This window comes from Durio zibethinus, chromosome 25 (genome assembly GCF_047325235.1).
Source record: "Durio zibethinus cultivar Kanyao isolate XHJ-2024 chromosome 25, ASM4732523v1, whole genome shotgun sequence".
In the NCBI taxonomy this organism is placed as follows: domain Eukaryota; kingdom Viridiplantae; phylum Streptophyta; class Magnoliopsida; order Malvales; family Malvaceae; genus Durio; species Durio zibethinus.
In genome coordinates, this window is record NC_143186.1 from 11,917,430 (window position 1) to 11,934,624 (window position 17,195).

Sequence of the window (17,195 nt, forward strand, 5' to 3'; positions counted from 1 at the left end):
AATGTAAAATTCTATTTTAATTCATTATTACAGATCACAACATCTCATCCAAAAATAAAATTTCTCCTTCAATCTTTAAAAACTCAAATCCTTACTTTCAGCCTTCAAACTCCATTCAATAATCATCAATAAATCTTAAGAACATGAAATAAACAAAGCCCAGTAATTTACCCAAATAGATCATCAAGATTAATAAAGGATTTCATGATTTTTCTTGATTTTTCTCTCAAAACTTCAACTCCAAATAATAACAATCAACTTAATATTTCTTTGAAATAAAAAAAATGCATGTACTCACCTTTAAGGGATTAACTTGATTGTAGCCTCTGATTGTGAATTTTCAACTTGATTTTTCATATTCTCTAACCCTAAGGAAGATGAGAAAAAAGAACTCTATTTCCTTTCTGTTTCACGATAGTTAGGTTTTCTTTCATCTAATACTTCAGCTCTTTTTTTTTTACTAAATAATGTCTTAATAAACTGATGGAATTTAGTATTAATCTAGCCCAATTATTATTTGGGCTGGGGTATTACATAAACACCTAAAGTTTTATAAAAACACAAAAATTAGTAACGTTTGTAAGTGAAAGGCCGTTACAAAACTGTCGCTAAAATGCTATTTTGCTGTAGTGTTTATAGATATATACAACATGAATCTTGTTTAGATGTGTATGGTTTTGGTGAAATGGATGGGATAGAAAAAGACAATAGAAATTGTTGTGAAGAAAGAAACATATACTAAATTACTCAAAGAATATGTATTATACACCACTTCCACTTGAACAAATATTTTTTTTCTTTAAAACGTTAATGAAATTACTATAAAAGATTTGACAATATAATACCCTACTTAAATATAGGCTAACCTTGTCCAAAATTATACGTGACATCGATTAAAAATGTCTCTTTGATAAATAAACCACAACAAAACAACCTAATTTTTACTAATGTTTTAGCATATTATATATATATGAGTTGTGGGTCTATGATTAAATCACGTTTAGATTTTGTGATGACTCTTAATAAATCTATTTTATGATATTGAAACTTATTATATAATACTTTATAATATTCTTTCGCTAAAACTAAATTCATAATAGCCAATAATCTATCTGTTGGTAGAATATTGAGTATTTAATTTCAATGAATAAAATTCAAACCTTAGCATTATAAATAAAAAATATATAATATATATAAACAGATTCATAATCAATAACTTAAGGCGCCCATTGTGGAGACACAAATGATTAACAAATTTTGGAAAAATTAAATATAGAAAGCTTATAAAGAAGCCATGAGGACATTATTTCTGAAATAGGAAAAATATTAAAAATTAAAAAGAGGTTTCAAGGTGTGTGTTAGTACCACTTTATTTAAGATTTTATTTGTTTCCACTACTTAATTAATGGTATGCAAAAGAATTTTTGACATATAAAACTCAAAAATATAATCAAACTCAGTGATTAATTGTGCTTTAAACTGATGAAATCAATCTAATGAGCATCAACAATGTAAAAGCAAAATTATTTGACTTGATTATAGAAAACTAGCATAGAATTTTTCCTGCTTTTGTTCTATGTATATAACTTCTATTCAACATAAGTTGGTTTTGTATATTCCAAAAACCAGAGGATATTTATTTATAATCAATTAAACGTCTTTTTATAAGTGTACGTAATTATCCAAATAGATGACTGTTTGCACCTATCCAAATTGGTGTTTATTTAGACAAATACAATTATCACAAATAACTTTTAATAAATAATTATGTCTTTTAAAAAGAATTTTTTTACTATCACATATAATTGGTGTCTTTAAAAGAGTTATGAACATATATACATGGAAGAACCCCCATTCTTTGCAAGCTAAATCGAGCTTGGCTAATTCAGAATCCATGGATTCTTCACAAAGCAAGTTCTTCGGATCGATGACCGGGATTTCCAACGTAAGACTATCATCGGAATTGGTCGTTTGATCAAGATCAGGATGTAGGTATCTTGGTGGAATGGTGGTCATGGTATCTTTAGCCAACTCTTGAACACAAGGCACAAGCAGAGAATTCCCCAATACCAATTTTGATTCCATGTTATTAATAATTTGTCTTCTTTTTCTTCAGCCTGATCTTCAGGAATTTTTAGAACAAACTTTGAAGAGATTAATGAAGATGCTGATCAATATAAATTTCAAAATCAAGGAGCCTCCACCTAGTTTATAATCCACCTCTGCATGGATGCAGAATCTCTCTTGTTGTAAAAGACAAATTAAGTGGGAGATCTACCACGACCTAGTAATTTTAGTCATCGAAACCAAAAGTTTAGTACTTTATTAACATTTCTATCAACAATATTATCGATTGTTGGTTATTCTGAATTTGGTTTTGCCAAAAGAATATTCTACACTATTATATAATAAGTTTCATTCTCGTAGAATCAATTTATTAAAAGTCATCACAAAGTCTAAACGAGATTTAATTATAAACCTGCAACTCATGTATAATATGCAAAATGCATTAGTAAAAAGCTTTTTTTTTTTTTTAGTTACATCAAGAGGACAAAACATTAATACAAGTAAGGAAAAAAGAGAGAAACCTGGTTCAAAATCAAGCCTTTGATGTCCTCTCAAGCGTCTTTAACCACTAGGCTAAAGGCTTGAGGACAAAAAGTTTGTTGCTTTGTTGTGGCTTTTTTATGAAAGTGACATTTCATAAGGTTGGCAACTCTAACTCAAATGAGTTTATATTTGATAGCTTATTTTATTTTCAAATCGTTTATAGCAATTTCATTAACATTTGGAGAACAAAAAATTTGTCCAAGTCCAAATGGTGCACACTACATATTCTATGAGTAATTCAGCATATGTTCTTTTCTTCACAATCTCTTCCCTTGTCATTTTCAATCCAGTCCATTTAACCCAAGCCATACACATTTAAACACATACATGTTACACACACACATATATATATATATAGAAAGAGAGAGAAATTATGTGATTATCGTTGGTAGAGTTAAAAAATTCCACTATCAATGTATCAAAAATGAAATTACTTTAACCTGATATCATTTACATGATTTGCCTAATCTTTTGAATAAGTCATACTCTCAACCAGGAAGAAGACTTATTCCTTATGGAGGAACTTGTGAGCCTCTTGGATTGCCTTCTTATATCTTGCAAGGACGACCTCGACAGAGGTACAATTTTCATCCCATAATTAAGAAAGAGATCGAAGCAGTTTTAGGTAAAAGCCAACTGTTTCTACAAATGCTGGAAGGCAAGGACATGCATAACACCTTCTAAAATTCTAGGTTTCTTTTATGTTTTCCAACGTTTGTATTTATTTTCCCTATGTTGCTGCAACTCTTAACTGAGTATGCTTTTATTTCAAGCTATGCTAGCTATAAGAAATTGCTTGTTCTGCTGCTGCTTAATCACAGGCTGATTGTTTATTTTTACATAAAACCTATTTGTACGTGGAATCAACCAAGGATTGTGTATTTTCTTTTTTTCTTACTAAAAAAAAGCTGTTATCAATGGATGGTTGGTTGACTTGGAAAAAAGAGTTTGCTCCTCTCTTTGTTTAGTAGGAAACTGTAAGAAGGTAATTTCTCGTGAATTCACTAGATCCGGTGTATAAACCTACATCAATCGGCCTAAAAAGATAATGTTTTAGGCAAAGCTTGAGAATCCCTTGCCCATTAATAAAAAAGCTGTTGAATACAGACAAGCATTACAAAGCTAAATGCATTTATTTCTTTGTTCTTACATATGTTTATCATATAAGAAATAGATTTATGTTTAATGTACTGTCAATGTATAGATTCATTATCAGTAAATAAAACAATAACATCTCGTTAATAACATATAATCTGATTTACTGACAGTGTATAAAATCTATATATTGACAATATATCAAATATAAATCTTATAAGAAAGACCATGAATGTTTAATTTTCAATCCACATTTATTTCAGAGCATTGGCCAGGCAATTGAGTCAGTTGATTTGTGGCCTTAACCATGCTATATTCTCATGGTATCAAGGTAAGATTTGCCTTGGAGCTCACGAGCAAATAAACCCTTGAAGTATTCTTCAACTCTTAATGTTTTAAATAATGCTGGTTTTTGTGGAGAAATCAAGCTTGGTGCTGGACCTATTTCACCATCATATCTGGGGCTGTAGAATGTAGCGATCGAGAGTCTCTGTCTTTCAGAGTTCACTGTTGCACGATGTTCGATGCTCCGATAAGCTCCATTTGTCACCATCTACCCACAATATGATAATTCAAAAAATGATGCATCAGCAGTTAAAGTGGTTCAAGTAATAAATTAATCGGAACATTTAGCTCATAATTTTCTTACTCAAAGAGTTTGGTTTAAATCTTCCGTACCAAATATAAGAAAAAAAAAAAGATTATGCTGATATCCATCCATTTAACTTAATGATTGATGCATGTTTTTCCCACTCAAAAAGTTTGGTTTAAATCTTCTGTACCCGGTAAGAAAAAAAAGATTATGCTTATATCCATGGAAAATGTTTCCTTTAACAAATCAAACTTATGCTTCTCTAAAGTGTATTGATGAATGATTATTACCTCTAAAAGGTCTCCAACATTGACAATAAAGGCATTGGGAAGGGGCTTAACAGGAATCCACTTCCCATCTTTCTTGATCTGAAGACCTTCAACTTCATTAAGCTGAAGCAAGATAGTTAGACCAACAGCATCAGAATGAGGTCTAAGGCCAATGGCTTGCTTTGGTTGAGGACATGGAGGGTAATAGTTCATCCTAAATGATTGCATTCCTCCTTCAAAAAAGCCAGTCATTTCTTCAACTTTCATGTTCAGTGCTTTTGCCATCTTTGTCAATAGAGTCATGGCCAGAGATTCCAACTCCAATGAGTAAGAATCCAATGTTTCCCTACATTCAAAATTAAAAAAAAAATTTTCAAATGTTTCCATTTTCATGTAGAAAACCATATGAAGGAAAAAAAAGAAAAAAATTTTAATCTAATCGTTGAGCTATAAAATCACACATGTTGTTACAAGTCAACTATTAGTATATATATATTTTTTTCTATCGAATGAAGTGTTAAAGAGAAATGAGAGAATTGGAGAGGACCTCAAAGGAAGAGGGAGATTGGGGAGCAAATGGGGTTTTCTGAAATGGACAGGGAGGCTGGTAATGAAGAAGAGATCACCCCAATCAAGCTTTTGCTTCTCTGATACAACAAAGGATTGCCCAAATCCTTCTACTTCTCCTTGATATTGCCAAAACTTTTTCTTCTCGTCCATTGGGAGGTTGAAGAAGTCTTGAATTTCTGTCTTTGTATTCTCCACTAGAGAAGTGCTCACTTCATGATTTACCAACTACACAAAATAATTTTGTAAACCTCTTTTTTTTTTTTGTTAAGTTATAAAAAAATTTTCACTTTGAAATACATAAAAACATGATTTAATTACTTTTTTTTTTAATTTTTTTTCTTGCCATCTGTATAGTGGCATATATTAGTGTTACCTATAAACTACTATTGCAATGTCAGTAAACAAATGAATCATCCAAATTCCTTTTATCCTATACTCGATCAATACTTGCTAGCATGATAAAATAATCAAGTACATTAATTTTGAATGAAAATAATTTTTATGAATGAAAAAAGAAACAAATTATTAAGTATAATTTTTTGAACAAAAATAAGAATATTTCAATTCTGAAAGTAATTAAAGAGACACATACACTTATTATTAAACAAGTTTTTGGCACATATGAAATGTACGTGTAATTTTTATATCTAAAAATTCAATTTAATAAATAATTTATTTTGAATACTATGGTAATAATGAAAATAATTAATATTTTAATTTTAATTTTAGTATAATATAAGTAAAATTTGATAATTAAATTTTTATACAATTTTGATTTTGGTAATATTTAATATGTTTTGGTAGCTTTTGTTAAAAGACTAAGAATTTTCAACAAAATTTTGCTAACTTTTAATATAATTTGGGTAACTTTCGGTATTAATTTAGTAACTTATGATATAATATTTGCAACCGTTTTGATAATTGTTTATTAAATTTTGGTAACTTTTTATATGTTTTTGACAATTATTGATAAAATTTATGTCATCATATATCTAATTAAATTTTTTTTATTGAATAAATTCATCATTGTAAACCCTTAATTTTGTCCAAATTGATTCAAATTTATTTAACTTTTATGCTTAATTTGAACATTTCAATTTGAGCTAGCTTAAGCGTTTTAATTGAATTTATTTAGATTTTGATTTAGATTAATAGTTTTCAAATCATTCTGCATAAGCCAAAAGTCCAACCTAATTTCATTTCGGCATTTAAAATTCAATCATTTGGATTTGAAAGCTCAATAAAAGCTCAAAGCATAATTAAAAGACACAAAATCTAATTGTGAACCCAAATATATTTTAAGGTCCAATTTCATTTTATTAAAATTTAATTACTTTAATTAATTGAAAAAATTACAACAAAAATAAAAAAAGACAGAAGCTTGTTTGACATGGAACTACCTTTCTCATATTCACTTTCCCTTCCTCAATTTGTCCCTTTCATTTCTAGTTCCGAATTTTTCGTCTTCAATTTTAACCCATTGATTTTAAACACAATTCATCAAATGACTCGTTGTCCCAAAAGCCAACAAGCTCCACCACCCTAGGAGCAATAAGCTCCTCTACCTTATTGCCAACAACCCTCTAAAAAAATAGTCCCGAGGCCAAGTTTCAAAAATCGACTTTTATTAGAAACCAATTGACAAAAGGTGAGGGGAGGGGAGGTTCCAAAAAGATCACAAATAACACAACAAGGGAAAAGCTTGAGAACAAAAAATAAAAATAAAAAGAGGTTCCAACGACAATTTCCCACCCTCACTACCTTCATCACAGCCTATCATCAAGGGAGCACGCCAAACCCACTACCATTGCCTCAATAGCCCCCTTCCATCCCACAATCACTAACACAGTGCCACACTTCCATATCACTACTCTTGACCAAACCAACAAGAAATCACATAAAAAAAGGACCCAAGCTCTACAGCCTCTCTAGCCAAGCCAGACTGAACCCCTCCTTTGCCACTCTCTACCTCAGCGAAGCCTCCCTTCTGACCTTCTCAAACTTTTTTCTTCATCCACAAAACCACCTACAACGTCATCTACTTGGTCTTGCCACTAGAGTTCCATGCCATCTCTAAACGAACATCCCCATCACCACCAAAAACACTACCTAAAACAACCCGTCTCCAACCTCTTTCATACCCCAGAATCGAAAATCAAAACAAAAAGGGCACAATCTTCCCCAAGACCTTAGTCACAGCCACAATAAACACACGAAAAGAAAAACAAAACAAAACAAAATAAAATTACAAAACAATCAAAATAGAAAAAGAATGTTTTGGTTCATAGAATTTTTTTTTTTTTTTTTTGGTTTACAGGCATTTTAGGAAGAATATTTTCCATCTTATTGAGAAAGAAGTGTTATAGGCTAAATTATTTTATTAGAGTTAATGGACCTGTATGTGGACTTATGTAAAAGGCCAGTGCCTATAAGGCTCTCTTTTATCTTTTCTAGTTAGTATTTTTCTGTTATGTTACCGTTAGAAATCAGGTGAAAGGGAGAAGATGCAAACAATGAAGAATATTGGTTTGTTATGGTTAGCTGTGCATAAAAGGAGATGAAGGAAATAATTGTAGATTGATTTTGTTTTACGAAAATGAAATGAAACTTTCCTCTGTCTAAAAATTTCTTCTGTTTGTTTTCCTCTATTGTTCTCCTATGTTTCCTTCCTTGTTTTTTACTGTTGTTGATCCAGAAGGGTATGCATAAGTGGTATCAAAGCTCAAGACCTGGCAACCATGGCTGATGAAATCACTACTCAACTACAAAAAGAGATTCAACAGATTCAACAAGACTTAGCTAAACTTTAGAATGAGATACAGTAGATGGATTCTAGATGCGAGCAACAAATGTTAGGGATATATTTGGAATGGAAGAAGGATTTCAAGGAATTTCTGGACCAGATGTTTGCTAAAAAGGTAGTTTCACGATACAATGGGCAAGAAAGAGAGCAAGCATCTGTTAGTAGATTAGAGAAGAGGCTGGGAAAAGACATTGTTTCAGCAGTGAAGCACCAAAACAACCTTTATGATAAGAATGTCTTGAACAACTCCTTATCAGCCATCCATAATAGGTACTTAATTTTAAATTTTTCTAAGGGTTTTAAACTTGAATATCTTAAATTTAATGGGGAAGATTTTAAAGGGTAGTTCATGAAATTAGAACAGTATTTTGAGGCTGAAAAAGTTCATAAAATTGCTAAAGAGTTGTAATGTTAAGTCTAAAGAGGAAGGCATTATAGTAGCATTAACACTATACCAAGACTCAATGTGGATTTGAGAACTTAGTGCGAGTAAATTATATTAAGGAGATGAAAGACATATTTGCCTGTGAAGAATATGATGATCCCATGGCTGAATTAGTTGAACTAAAGCAAATAATCATTATAGAGCAATTTTATGAATTTTTTTTATGTATCTTAAACCTTTTATAATTGTCTGATTCCTATGCCTTGAGCATCTTTATCAGTAACTTGAAACGAAACATTTCTTAATCCATTAAACTCTTTAGACCCACTACCCTGAACCAAGCCTTACACCTTGCTAAGCAAATTGAGTCTATCATTTAACCCAAGCCCAAAAGAATCCACACAAGTACAAAACCATGCATCCTATACAACATACCAAACTATCTCTAGCAATACTCACACCAAAACCATCCAATTACCACCTCTGTTACCTACACCCAAAGCCCCACCTGACCCTTACCTATTATCTTTCGACAACAATAAAACTTTTACTCAACAGCTTAACAAATCAAACACTTATCATAGCAGCAACAACAGCTTAAAACCCATCACCAGAAAACCCACCCCAACTGAAATGGGGGAAAAGAAATAAAAAAAAGGACCATGTTATTGGTGTGGAACCAAATACACAACAGGCCATAAGTGTATGAGGTCTCAATTGTACCAATTGTTTGTTGACAAATACAAGGAGAAAAAGTGAGATAGATGAGTTCTCGGACTGCATAGATAACCCTGAAGCATTTTTATTGAAAATGAATGAAGTGAGCAGCCATGGCTCTCTTTACGTGCCCTGTAAGGTTCTTATGGATCCCAGACTATGAGAATGCAATGGGTAATTAAGGATCGTGAACTGATTATGTTGATAGACTATAGTAGTACCCACAACTTTATAGAAATAGCAGTGGCCAAAACATTGGGGTTATATACAATACAAAACTACCAAGTAGGGTTACAATAGCAAATAGGCAAAGTGTCAAGGCTGCTAGGTTATGTTAGATGTTGCAATGGTCAGTTTCGGAGTCTGTGTTTATGGTTGACTTTATGGCTCTATCACTGAAAGGGCATGATGCTGTCTTAGGAATACAATGGCTTAAGACCTTGGGGCCCATAGATTGGGATTTTTTTGCCTTGACTATGCAGATTCAGTACAAAGGTCAAAGGACAACATTTAAGGGCATACAACCTAGAATGTTTGCTATAGTCAATGGGAAGTAAATAATGAAGTTCTCACTATCATTAATTGATGAGATTGAGAAGAAAAAGAATGACAAAATTAGAAGCTGCAAATCCCAAACTTTGGCTTGCAATTGCAACACAAAAAATAATTGAAGTGAATGCCTTGACCAAGGTATTGTTCAAGCAACAAGATAAGTTTATTCAGAAAGCTACTACCTGGTAGAATTTTTATTATTATCGTACCATAAATGTCTTATATGGTGGTGGACTTGGTCCTAGTGTTTTAAATATTGTTTACGGTGCCAAAACTCATGGTGTTGTCATGTTTGACGTAAACAAGGATCCCACTTTAACTGCTTTCGTTGTTGCTGGTTTTGTTGCTATTGGACAAGGGTGCATGCTACTTAGCACAATAGCTTTTGTTGGTGATTCAAAATCATGGGATAATAAGTTGAAGAACGCGCCAAACTACTGCAAGATGGAAAGTTATTTGTTCGAGCAACTAAAGACTGTGTAACTAAGACACTGAAAATACTAGAGGGGAGGATTCATGTGCAAGCTTTGAACCATTTGCTATATTTGACAAATGTAGCATATATATTCGATTGTGTTATCATTTTTCAAGAATAACATATTGCTTACAAAACTAAGGCTTCTTGCAAGGTGACCATAACCAAGCTTCAAGCTGGTTATATGTTTTTTGCACCTTTACTGAATTATTCAAATACAAAAAGCCTTAAGATTGGTGATACTATTGAGCTTATTTTAGATGCTATTACTCCTGAAATGGTTAAAAGACCTCATGCATTGTTTACACTAGAGTGTTACAATGGTTATGGAGATGAACTGATAAGAAAATTACTAGCTTCCATCCTTGAGGACAAGGATTTCTTCATGGTGGGAGTATTTTTACGGGCTAAATTATTTTATTGGACTTAATTGACCTACATGTGGACTTGTATGGAAGGCATGTACCTATAAAGCCCTCTTATCTTTTCTAGTTAGTATTTTTATGTTATGTTATTGTTGGAAATGAGATGAAAGAGGGAATATGCAAATAACCGCGAATATCTGTTTGTTATGGTTTGGTGTGCATAAAATGAGGTGAAGGAAAGAATTGCAGTTTGATTCTGTTATGCGAAAATGAAATGAAACTTTCTTTTCCCTAAGAAAGTTCTTCTGTTTCTTTTCCTCTATTTTTCTTCTCTGTTTCTTTCCTTGTTATATCTTTCTTTGATTTTGCAAAAATTGTTGTTGATCAAGAAGGGTACGCATCAAGAAAAGAACAGTGAGGTTGAAGAGCTCGGTTTGGGGTTGCAAGCGACGGTGGGAGCAATGGTCGTGTAGGTGTCGACGATGGCAACCGAAGTTTTGGATGACTAGAAATGGTGGAAAGGAAGAGAAGAGCGAAGGTAACAATATATCACATTTTGGAAGAATTGAATGATGGGCAACAGTGAAAAAGGTATGAAGCCAAGGGTTTTGAGTTTAGATCTAGGAAATCCCAGTCAAATTTAGGCAAAATCGAGCTTAAAATGTGACAGAGGAGGCCAAAAGAAGTTCAGAGTTATTTTTTGGAAGAGAAAAGACGTGGGATGCTGATAGCTGATGATGATGGCAAGCGGCTAGGTTTAAGAGGGGGTCTGGCTTCTGTCTTTTTTAAGAAGAAACGAGCTTTTAAAAAAAAAAAAAAGAAAATGAAATGATAAAAAAAAGTTTGCACTCTGTAATTGGTAAGAAAAAAAAAAGGGTTAACCTGACCCGTGACCTGACCTGGATCCACTCCAAAGCCTTCTGCCTGACCCAGAGAAAGCCCAACCTGTAACCCATTCAAGTTTTGCTTTGTGGACCAGCCTAAAGGTTTCATTTCCAGTATCTTCTTTATTTGTTTATCTTGTCATTTTGTTACATTTAATTATATTAATGCTTATATAGGTTGAATCATGAAATATATAAATAAACAAATATATGAAAAATAATATATTTTTAACAATGAATTAATTTGTGGATGGTTATGTTTTAAAAAAAGTTACTATCATAAAAATTAAATAAATCAAAAAATAAAAAATAAAAAGAGATTTTTTTTATGATGAGATTTCAAACAAAATCGTGTAATGATTCTTATGAAATCTTTAAATGAAAATATTTTTTTTTAAATACTGTTAACACATTGAAGTATTTATAAAAAATTTTCAATTTAAAAAAATTTCTCTCTTAATCATAAAGCAAAAAATGCGAAAAATATGATAAAAAAAGAAAAATTAATAATCAAAATTAAAAAAAATAAAATAAAATGATGATAAATAAAATTTTAAAATAATAATAATAATAAATAAATAAAATATAAATACATAAATAAAGTGTGCATACCTATGCATGAATATTATGTTTTATTATTTACATCTTAAATACATAATTTAATCATAAAAAATAGATGTAAAATTTTTGAGAATGAGATTATAAATAAGTCCAAGTAGTGAATCAATAAATTTAATAATTTTTATATACTTCTTTCGACTTAAATTGTTTCGGTGTTATTGACTTTCATTCAATTTAAAAATTTTTTTGACTTTAATGTATTTAACGTTAAATTTTAAAATTTTTTATAAAATTAAAGTTTATGATTTTTATTGTCAAAAAGTACATAAAAAATCATAAAAAATAATTTAAAAACTTAAAAAAATAAAAGTTTTAGATTTAAAAAAATAATTTTGAAACATTCTAAAAAAAAGTAAACTAAGAAAATGGAACGGAAGAAATATATATAATAATAACATAATTCATGAGTTTAAATGTGTATGACGTAGGTGAAATGGACTGGATACAAAAAGTCAACTATAGAAGGTTGTGAAGAAAGAAACACAATACTGAATCACTAAAACAATTTGTAGCGTCCGCCACTTCGACTTGGACAAATATGTAATTTTATTTTTCCGCAAAACGTCAATGAAATTGACAAAAAAGATTTGAAAATAGAATACCCTACTTAAATATAGCCTAACCTTGTCCAATTATACACGACATTGATTAAAAACGTGTCTTTCAGAAACAAAACCACAACAGAATAATTTTAATTTTACTAATATTCGGGCATATTATATATGAGTAGAGGGTTTATGATTAAATCATGTTTAGAATTTTTTATAAAAAAATTCATAATTTAAATTTTTTAAAATAATTTTTTAAGAGTAAACAATTACATTAAATATCAAAATTTTAAATTTTGTTGTGAGTTTGAATTATTTGAGTTAATAAAATCAAATATTTTAATATAATAGTGTCGAATACTCTTTCAGTAAAACCAAATTTATAATTAAACACCTTGACCTCCCATGGTGAAGATTAAAAGTATAATCGAGTCGAGTCAAGTCGAATTGATACAGTGAAAAGTTCAAGTTCGAACTCGACTCACAACTCGCAGTTTGATATTCGATTTAAACTCGATCGAATTTTATCTTTCAAGTTCAAGCTCGATTCGTGATCGAATTCGAGCTACTCGAACTCACTCGATTAAGTTTGATTAATATGTAAAAATAAACTCAATTCGTATACTCGATAAGAGTTCGATTATTTATACTCGAGCCCAAACTCGAATTCGAAATATTTTATTAATTAAAATAATAAAAATATATTTAAATATAAAAATTTGATTACGTTCGCGAGCTACTCGAACTGAATATAAGAATACTCGAATTTGGCTTGATCAAAAAGTTAAATTACTCAAGCTCAAGCTCGACTCGATAATAATTAAATTGAATTTAAATTTTTTTCGAATCGAATTCGAGTAGCTTACGAATATTAATGTATCATTTATACTCCTAGTGAAGACACAAATAATTATTAACAAATTATGGAAAATTAAATTAAATATGAAAAAGGTTATGAAGAAGGCATGATGTGGACATTATTTCTGAAACTATTCAAACTTTGACGCATTCTCAAGTAATCAAAAAGTAGATTAAAAGTGGATTTTGATGGTTCCTTAGTAACTTCCATTTCTCTTTAACATTTTGGGTTAACCATGTTTAATATTATTAATCAGAAGTTAAAAACGACTAAAGGCTGCACTGTTTTCTTGGATACAAAATCTGTCCATAATACATGTATTGGTATAGATCTACATAATCAAATCAAATTATTCGTGAGTTATTTAGATTTAATTCAAAAAAATTAAGTTTGACTGTTAAAATTTGAATTATTCGAATAATGAATTAAATTAAATTTGAGTAGTTAAATATCATACTTGATAAGTTAGCAAGCTTAATAAAATTTAATCAAAATTTTATTTTTTTAATATATAAAAATAAATAATAAATATTTAATATCAATATTTATAATTTTATTGAAATTAATCAAGTTTATGAGTTTAGCTCAAACAAGTCAAAATCAAATTAGGAACAAAACTTCAGCCTAGCAGTGTATAGACCCGATTTGGCTTGTTTACTCTCCTATTGTGATACATTTATTTTAAGTTCACAAATATTATGTATGAACAAGAGCCAGAGATGAATGTGCATACCTGGAAGAACCCCCATTCTTTGCAAGCTGAATCAAGCTCGGCTAATTCAGAATCCATGGATTCTTCACAAAGCAAGCTCTTCAGGTCGATAACCGGGATTTCCAACATAGGACTATCATCGGAATTGGTCGTTTGATCAACGTCAGGATACAGGTATCTTGGTGGAATGGTGGTCATGGTATCTTTAGCCAACTCTTGAACACAAGGCACAAGAAGAGAATTCCCAAATACCACTTTTGGTTCCATGTTATGAATAATTACGATTCTTTTTTGTCAAACCTGATCTTCTGGTTTTTAGAACACACTTTTGCAGAGATTAATGAAGATGCTGATCAATACATGTTTCAAAGTCAGAGCCTCCATCTAATTTATAATCCACCAATAGATGGATGCAGAATCAATCTTGGTATAAAAGACAAATCAAGTGAGAGACCCACCCTAAGCGTGATTCCATGTGTGTGCCAATTCATATATGAAATATGTACATTAGGTAAATCTGATGTTGACATGTGATCTGTTTTTAAAACATTGAACTTTTTATTTTAATGATTAAAATTTAAATCTTAATAATTTTAAGTATAAAAAAATTTGAATGATTTGCTTCTCAAATACATCCGCTAAGCAAAATTTAGACAACAAACAAAATGCAATAACAATTTTGTATTACTATTTATGCTTCCAAATGCAACCTTGACAGAATTTGAATTGAATAAGTCATCTGAATTTTACATTTTGTATGAAAATACCAGAAGCTAATCTGGTAAGATTAATTGCAGTAATAATAACATTTAAATCCCATTTGGCATTGTACTACCAAGAAAATTTTCCTCTAAACAAGCTGTCAAATTTAAACAGGAACCAACTTTTCTGAATATGCAAGAAATATGAGAAAAGGGCTAGCAACCAATATCTGAAAGTGGAAAAACCAAGTAGAAATTTATTTCAAGTTCATCACAGATTCAAGTTAGTAGGAGATTGAAACAATGTTTCTTGAGCTACTCAACAATGGACTGTTTATGAAATTAAGTAATTAACTACAGCACAAGTCAAAAACATCAATTCCAGTGAAGAAAAGGCCCTAAATTATCAAATGTATGATCCAATGAAATCACCAGCAAAATTACAAAACCACATCTGAAATCTACAACTACCAAAATAAAAGTGAAAGTAGTATCTCCAAGTTTAAACAAGTTGGCCCACTATTTGATTACTTCTTGTGCTCATCTCTAGCTACAATCTTGAACTTTCCTGTCTGTTGTTGCTGCCAATAGAAGAAAACCCATCAATAAAAACTTCAACTAGCTATTACTAACAGGTTTACATTTGATGCCTATGTGTAAGCCATCACTAAATCACATGCTACGACCTCATTAATGTGGAAAATAAAAGTTTGAAAATCCTGAAAATTACTCATAAGTATTTCATTAGGAAAAATAATTATTTCAACAATCATCTTAATTAATGAATTAACATGTGTTTACTAACGAAATATAATTCACTAACAATGAATACAATTTATACACAGCACATCAGTAATAACCCCTACATTAAAACCAAAAATCATTAAAATTACGTAGACAGCTTAAAAAAGATTTACCTTTTTCCACAATGCAGTGTGGCATTTGCAAAATCCAGCAACAACAGCACCCTTCTTTCCTTCTTTATATTCAAAGCAAAGATCCTCATTCAAACCACAAGTGACATGAAACTCCAACCCACATTTAGGCTCCGAACACTCGATAAAACACCCACTCCTACCATTACAAACATAACATTTCCCTTTCCATCTCTTCTCAGGAACCTTAGAACAATTAATCCTTTCTCTCCCTTCAGGATCCTCAAAAAACACTTCGGGAACCAAAACAGCACAAACCAAATGAGCCCACTTACCATCGACATTTGTGGGCTTCATTGCACCTCCTTTGGTTGGACATAAACAACAAGCAAAATGCTTATCCTTGTTAGTTTTCTCTGATTTGAAAGCTAAGCAAAGATTGCAAAACCAATCACCTTCGGGGATTTCTTTTATCAGTGGATTTCCATAACATGTGGAATGTACCATTAAGTCACACCCATCGCAAAATACTATTGGATCTGTTGGATCACCATCCGTACTTTTACAAATATCGCACAAAATCCCATCTTCCTCCTCTTCTTTGCTAGCCTCCTTGAAACGTAGGATTTCTTCTTCTCTTTCTTCTTGGCTAATTTTGATGCTTTTTTGGGAACTTGTTTCAAGTAGGGTTAGCTTGTTTTGCTTCAATTTATCCTTTTTAACATCAAAAATGCATTTTTTGGGACTTTTAGCAATTGGGTTTTTCTTGCTTTCCTCTACAAGTTGGATTTCATTTTCTTTATTCTCTTCTTGCCTAGCTCTGATGCATTTTTTGGGATCTTTGTCAAGTGGGATTTTTTCGCTTTTCTCCAAAATCTCTTTTTTAGAATCAAAAATACATTTTTGGGGACTTTCAGAAATGGGGTTTTTCTTGTTTTCCACCGTCTCTACTTCCGTCTCATACTCAACATTCAAATCAAAAGGGAAAAGAGGCTTACCAGAAACAAAATCAGGTTGCCAAGCCCATATTCTCTTCTTGGCTGGCAAGCAACATGCAGTAGTTTCACCTACCGGAGGAACCCTGGACTCCTTCCTTTTCTTCGCCGGGAGGCAAAAGCGGTTAGCTTTAGAGTTATTGAACTCTTCTTCTTGTTGTTGCAAAAGCCTAAATCTTTTGACAGGAGGTAAGACTTGGAATCTGGTATCCATTGTTTAGTGGTTTTGTGAAGAGAAGATTGAGATTGTTTTTGGATGGTTTGCTATAGTGTCTGGATTTTGTTTTTGGAGGTTAAAGGGATTTCAGATTTGAATGGAAAAAAGAGAGGGTTTTGGAGCTGGTGGGAAGAGAAGCCGGGAACATGGAAATATTTGTTTTTTGGTCTATTTTCAATTGTTTTTGGAATTTGGCGGTAAAGTTAAGGAAGCAAAGAAATCGGGTTTTGGTTAAAAAACAACCTTTGATTAGTTTTGCTCAAAAGTACCCGCCAAAATTTGGTGCAAAAAGGCTTTCCTTTTGCTCAAATTGTACAATTTTGGGCCTTTTCTTGGGTTCACAAAGGTTA

The 17,195-nt window shown here is 31.4% G+C and overlaps 2 protein-coding genes across 2 annotated transcripts; both read right to left on the reverse strand.

Annotated features, from left to right (window-relative positions):
- Nucleotides 1-3,692: 3,692 nt before the first annotated feature.
- Nucleotides 3,693-14,472, reverse strand: LOC111275970 (protein SRG1-like). The gene is made up of 4 exons (XM_022861644.2): nt 14,079-14,472; nt 5,114-5,361; nt 4,588-4,912; nt 3,693-4,258 (listed from the first exon to the last, which is right to left on the reverse strand). Exons 1-4 carry the CDS (start codon nt 14,322-14,324, stop codon nt 4,016-4,018), a joined length of 1,062 nt encoding a protein of 353 aa, XP_022717379.2. The 5' UTR covers nt 14,325-14,472; the 3' UTR covers nt 3,693-4,015.
- A 510-nt stretch (nt 14,473-14,982) lies between these two features.
- LOC111276570 (RING/FYVE/PHD zinc finger superfamily protein) lies at nt 14,983-17,181 on the reverse strand. The gene is made up of 2 exons (XM_022862321.2): nt 15,676-17,181; nt 14,983-15,339 (listed from the first exon to the last, which is right to left on the reverse strand). The coding sequence occupies exons 1-2, from the start codon at nt 16,840-16,842 to the stop codon at nt 15,286-15,288; spliced, it is 1,221 nt and encodes a 406-aa protein (XP_022718056.1). The 5' UTR covers nt 16,843-17,181; the 3' UTR covers nt 14,983-15,285.
- Nucleotides 17,182-17,195: the final 14 nt, after the last annotated feature.

Excerpts from the sequence above, each read along its gene's own strand:
- LOC111275970 (XM_022861644.2), bottom strand. The coding sequence starts at position 14,324 with ATGGAACCAAAAGTGGTATTTGGGAATTCTCTTCTTGTGCCTTGTGTT. Across the intron at positions 4,913-5,113 it reads AATCTCCCTCTTCCTTTGAG|GGAAACATTGGATTCTTACT; the intron begins GTCCTCTCCAAT and ends TTTTGAATGTAG. Across the intron at positions 4,259-4,587 it reads ATGTTGGAGACCTTTTAGAG|ATGGTGACAAATGGAGCTTA; the intron begins GTAATAATCATT and ends TATTGTGGGTAG.
- LOC111276570 (XM_022862321.2), bottom strand. The coding sequence starts at position 16,842 with ATGGATACCAGATTCCAAGTCTTACCTCCTGTCAAAAGATTTAGGCTT. Across the intron at positions 15,340-15,675 it reads ACACTGCATTGTGGAAAAAG|CAACAACAGACAGGAAAGTT; the intron begins GTAAATCTTTTT and ends TTCTATTGGCAG.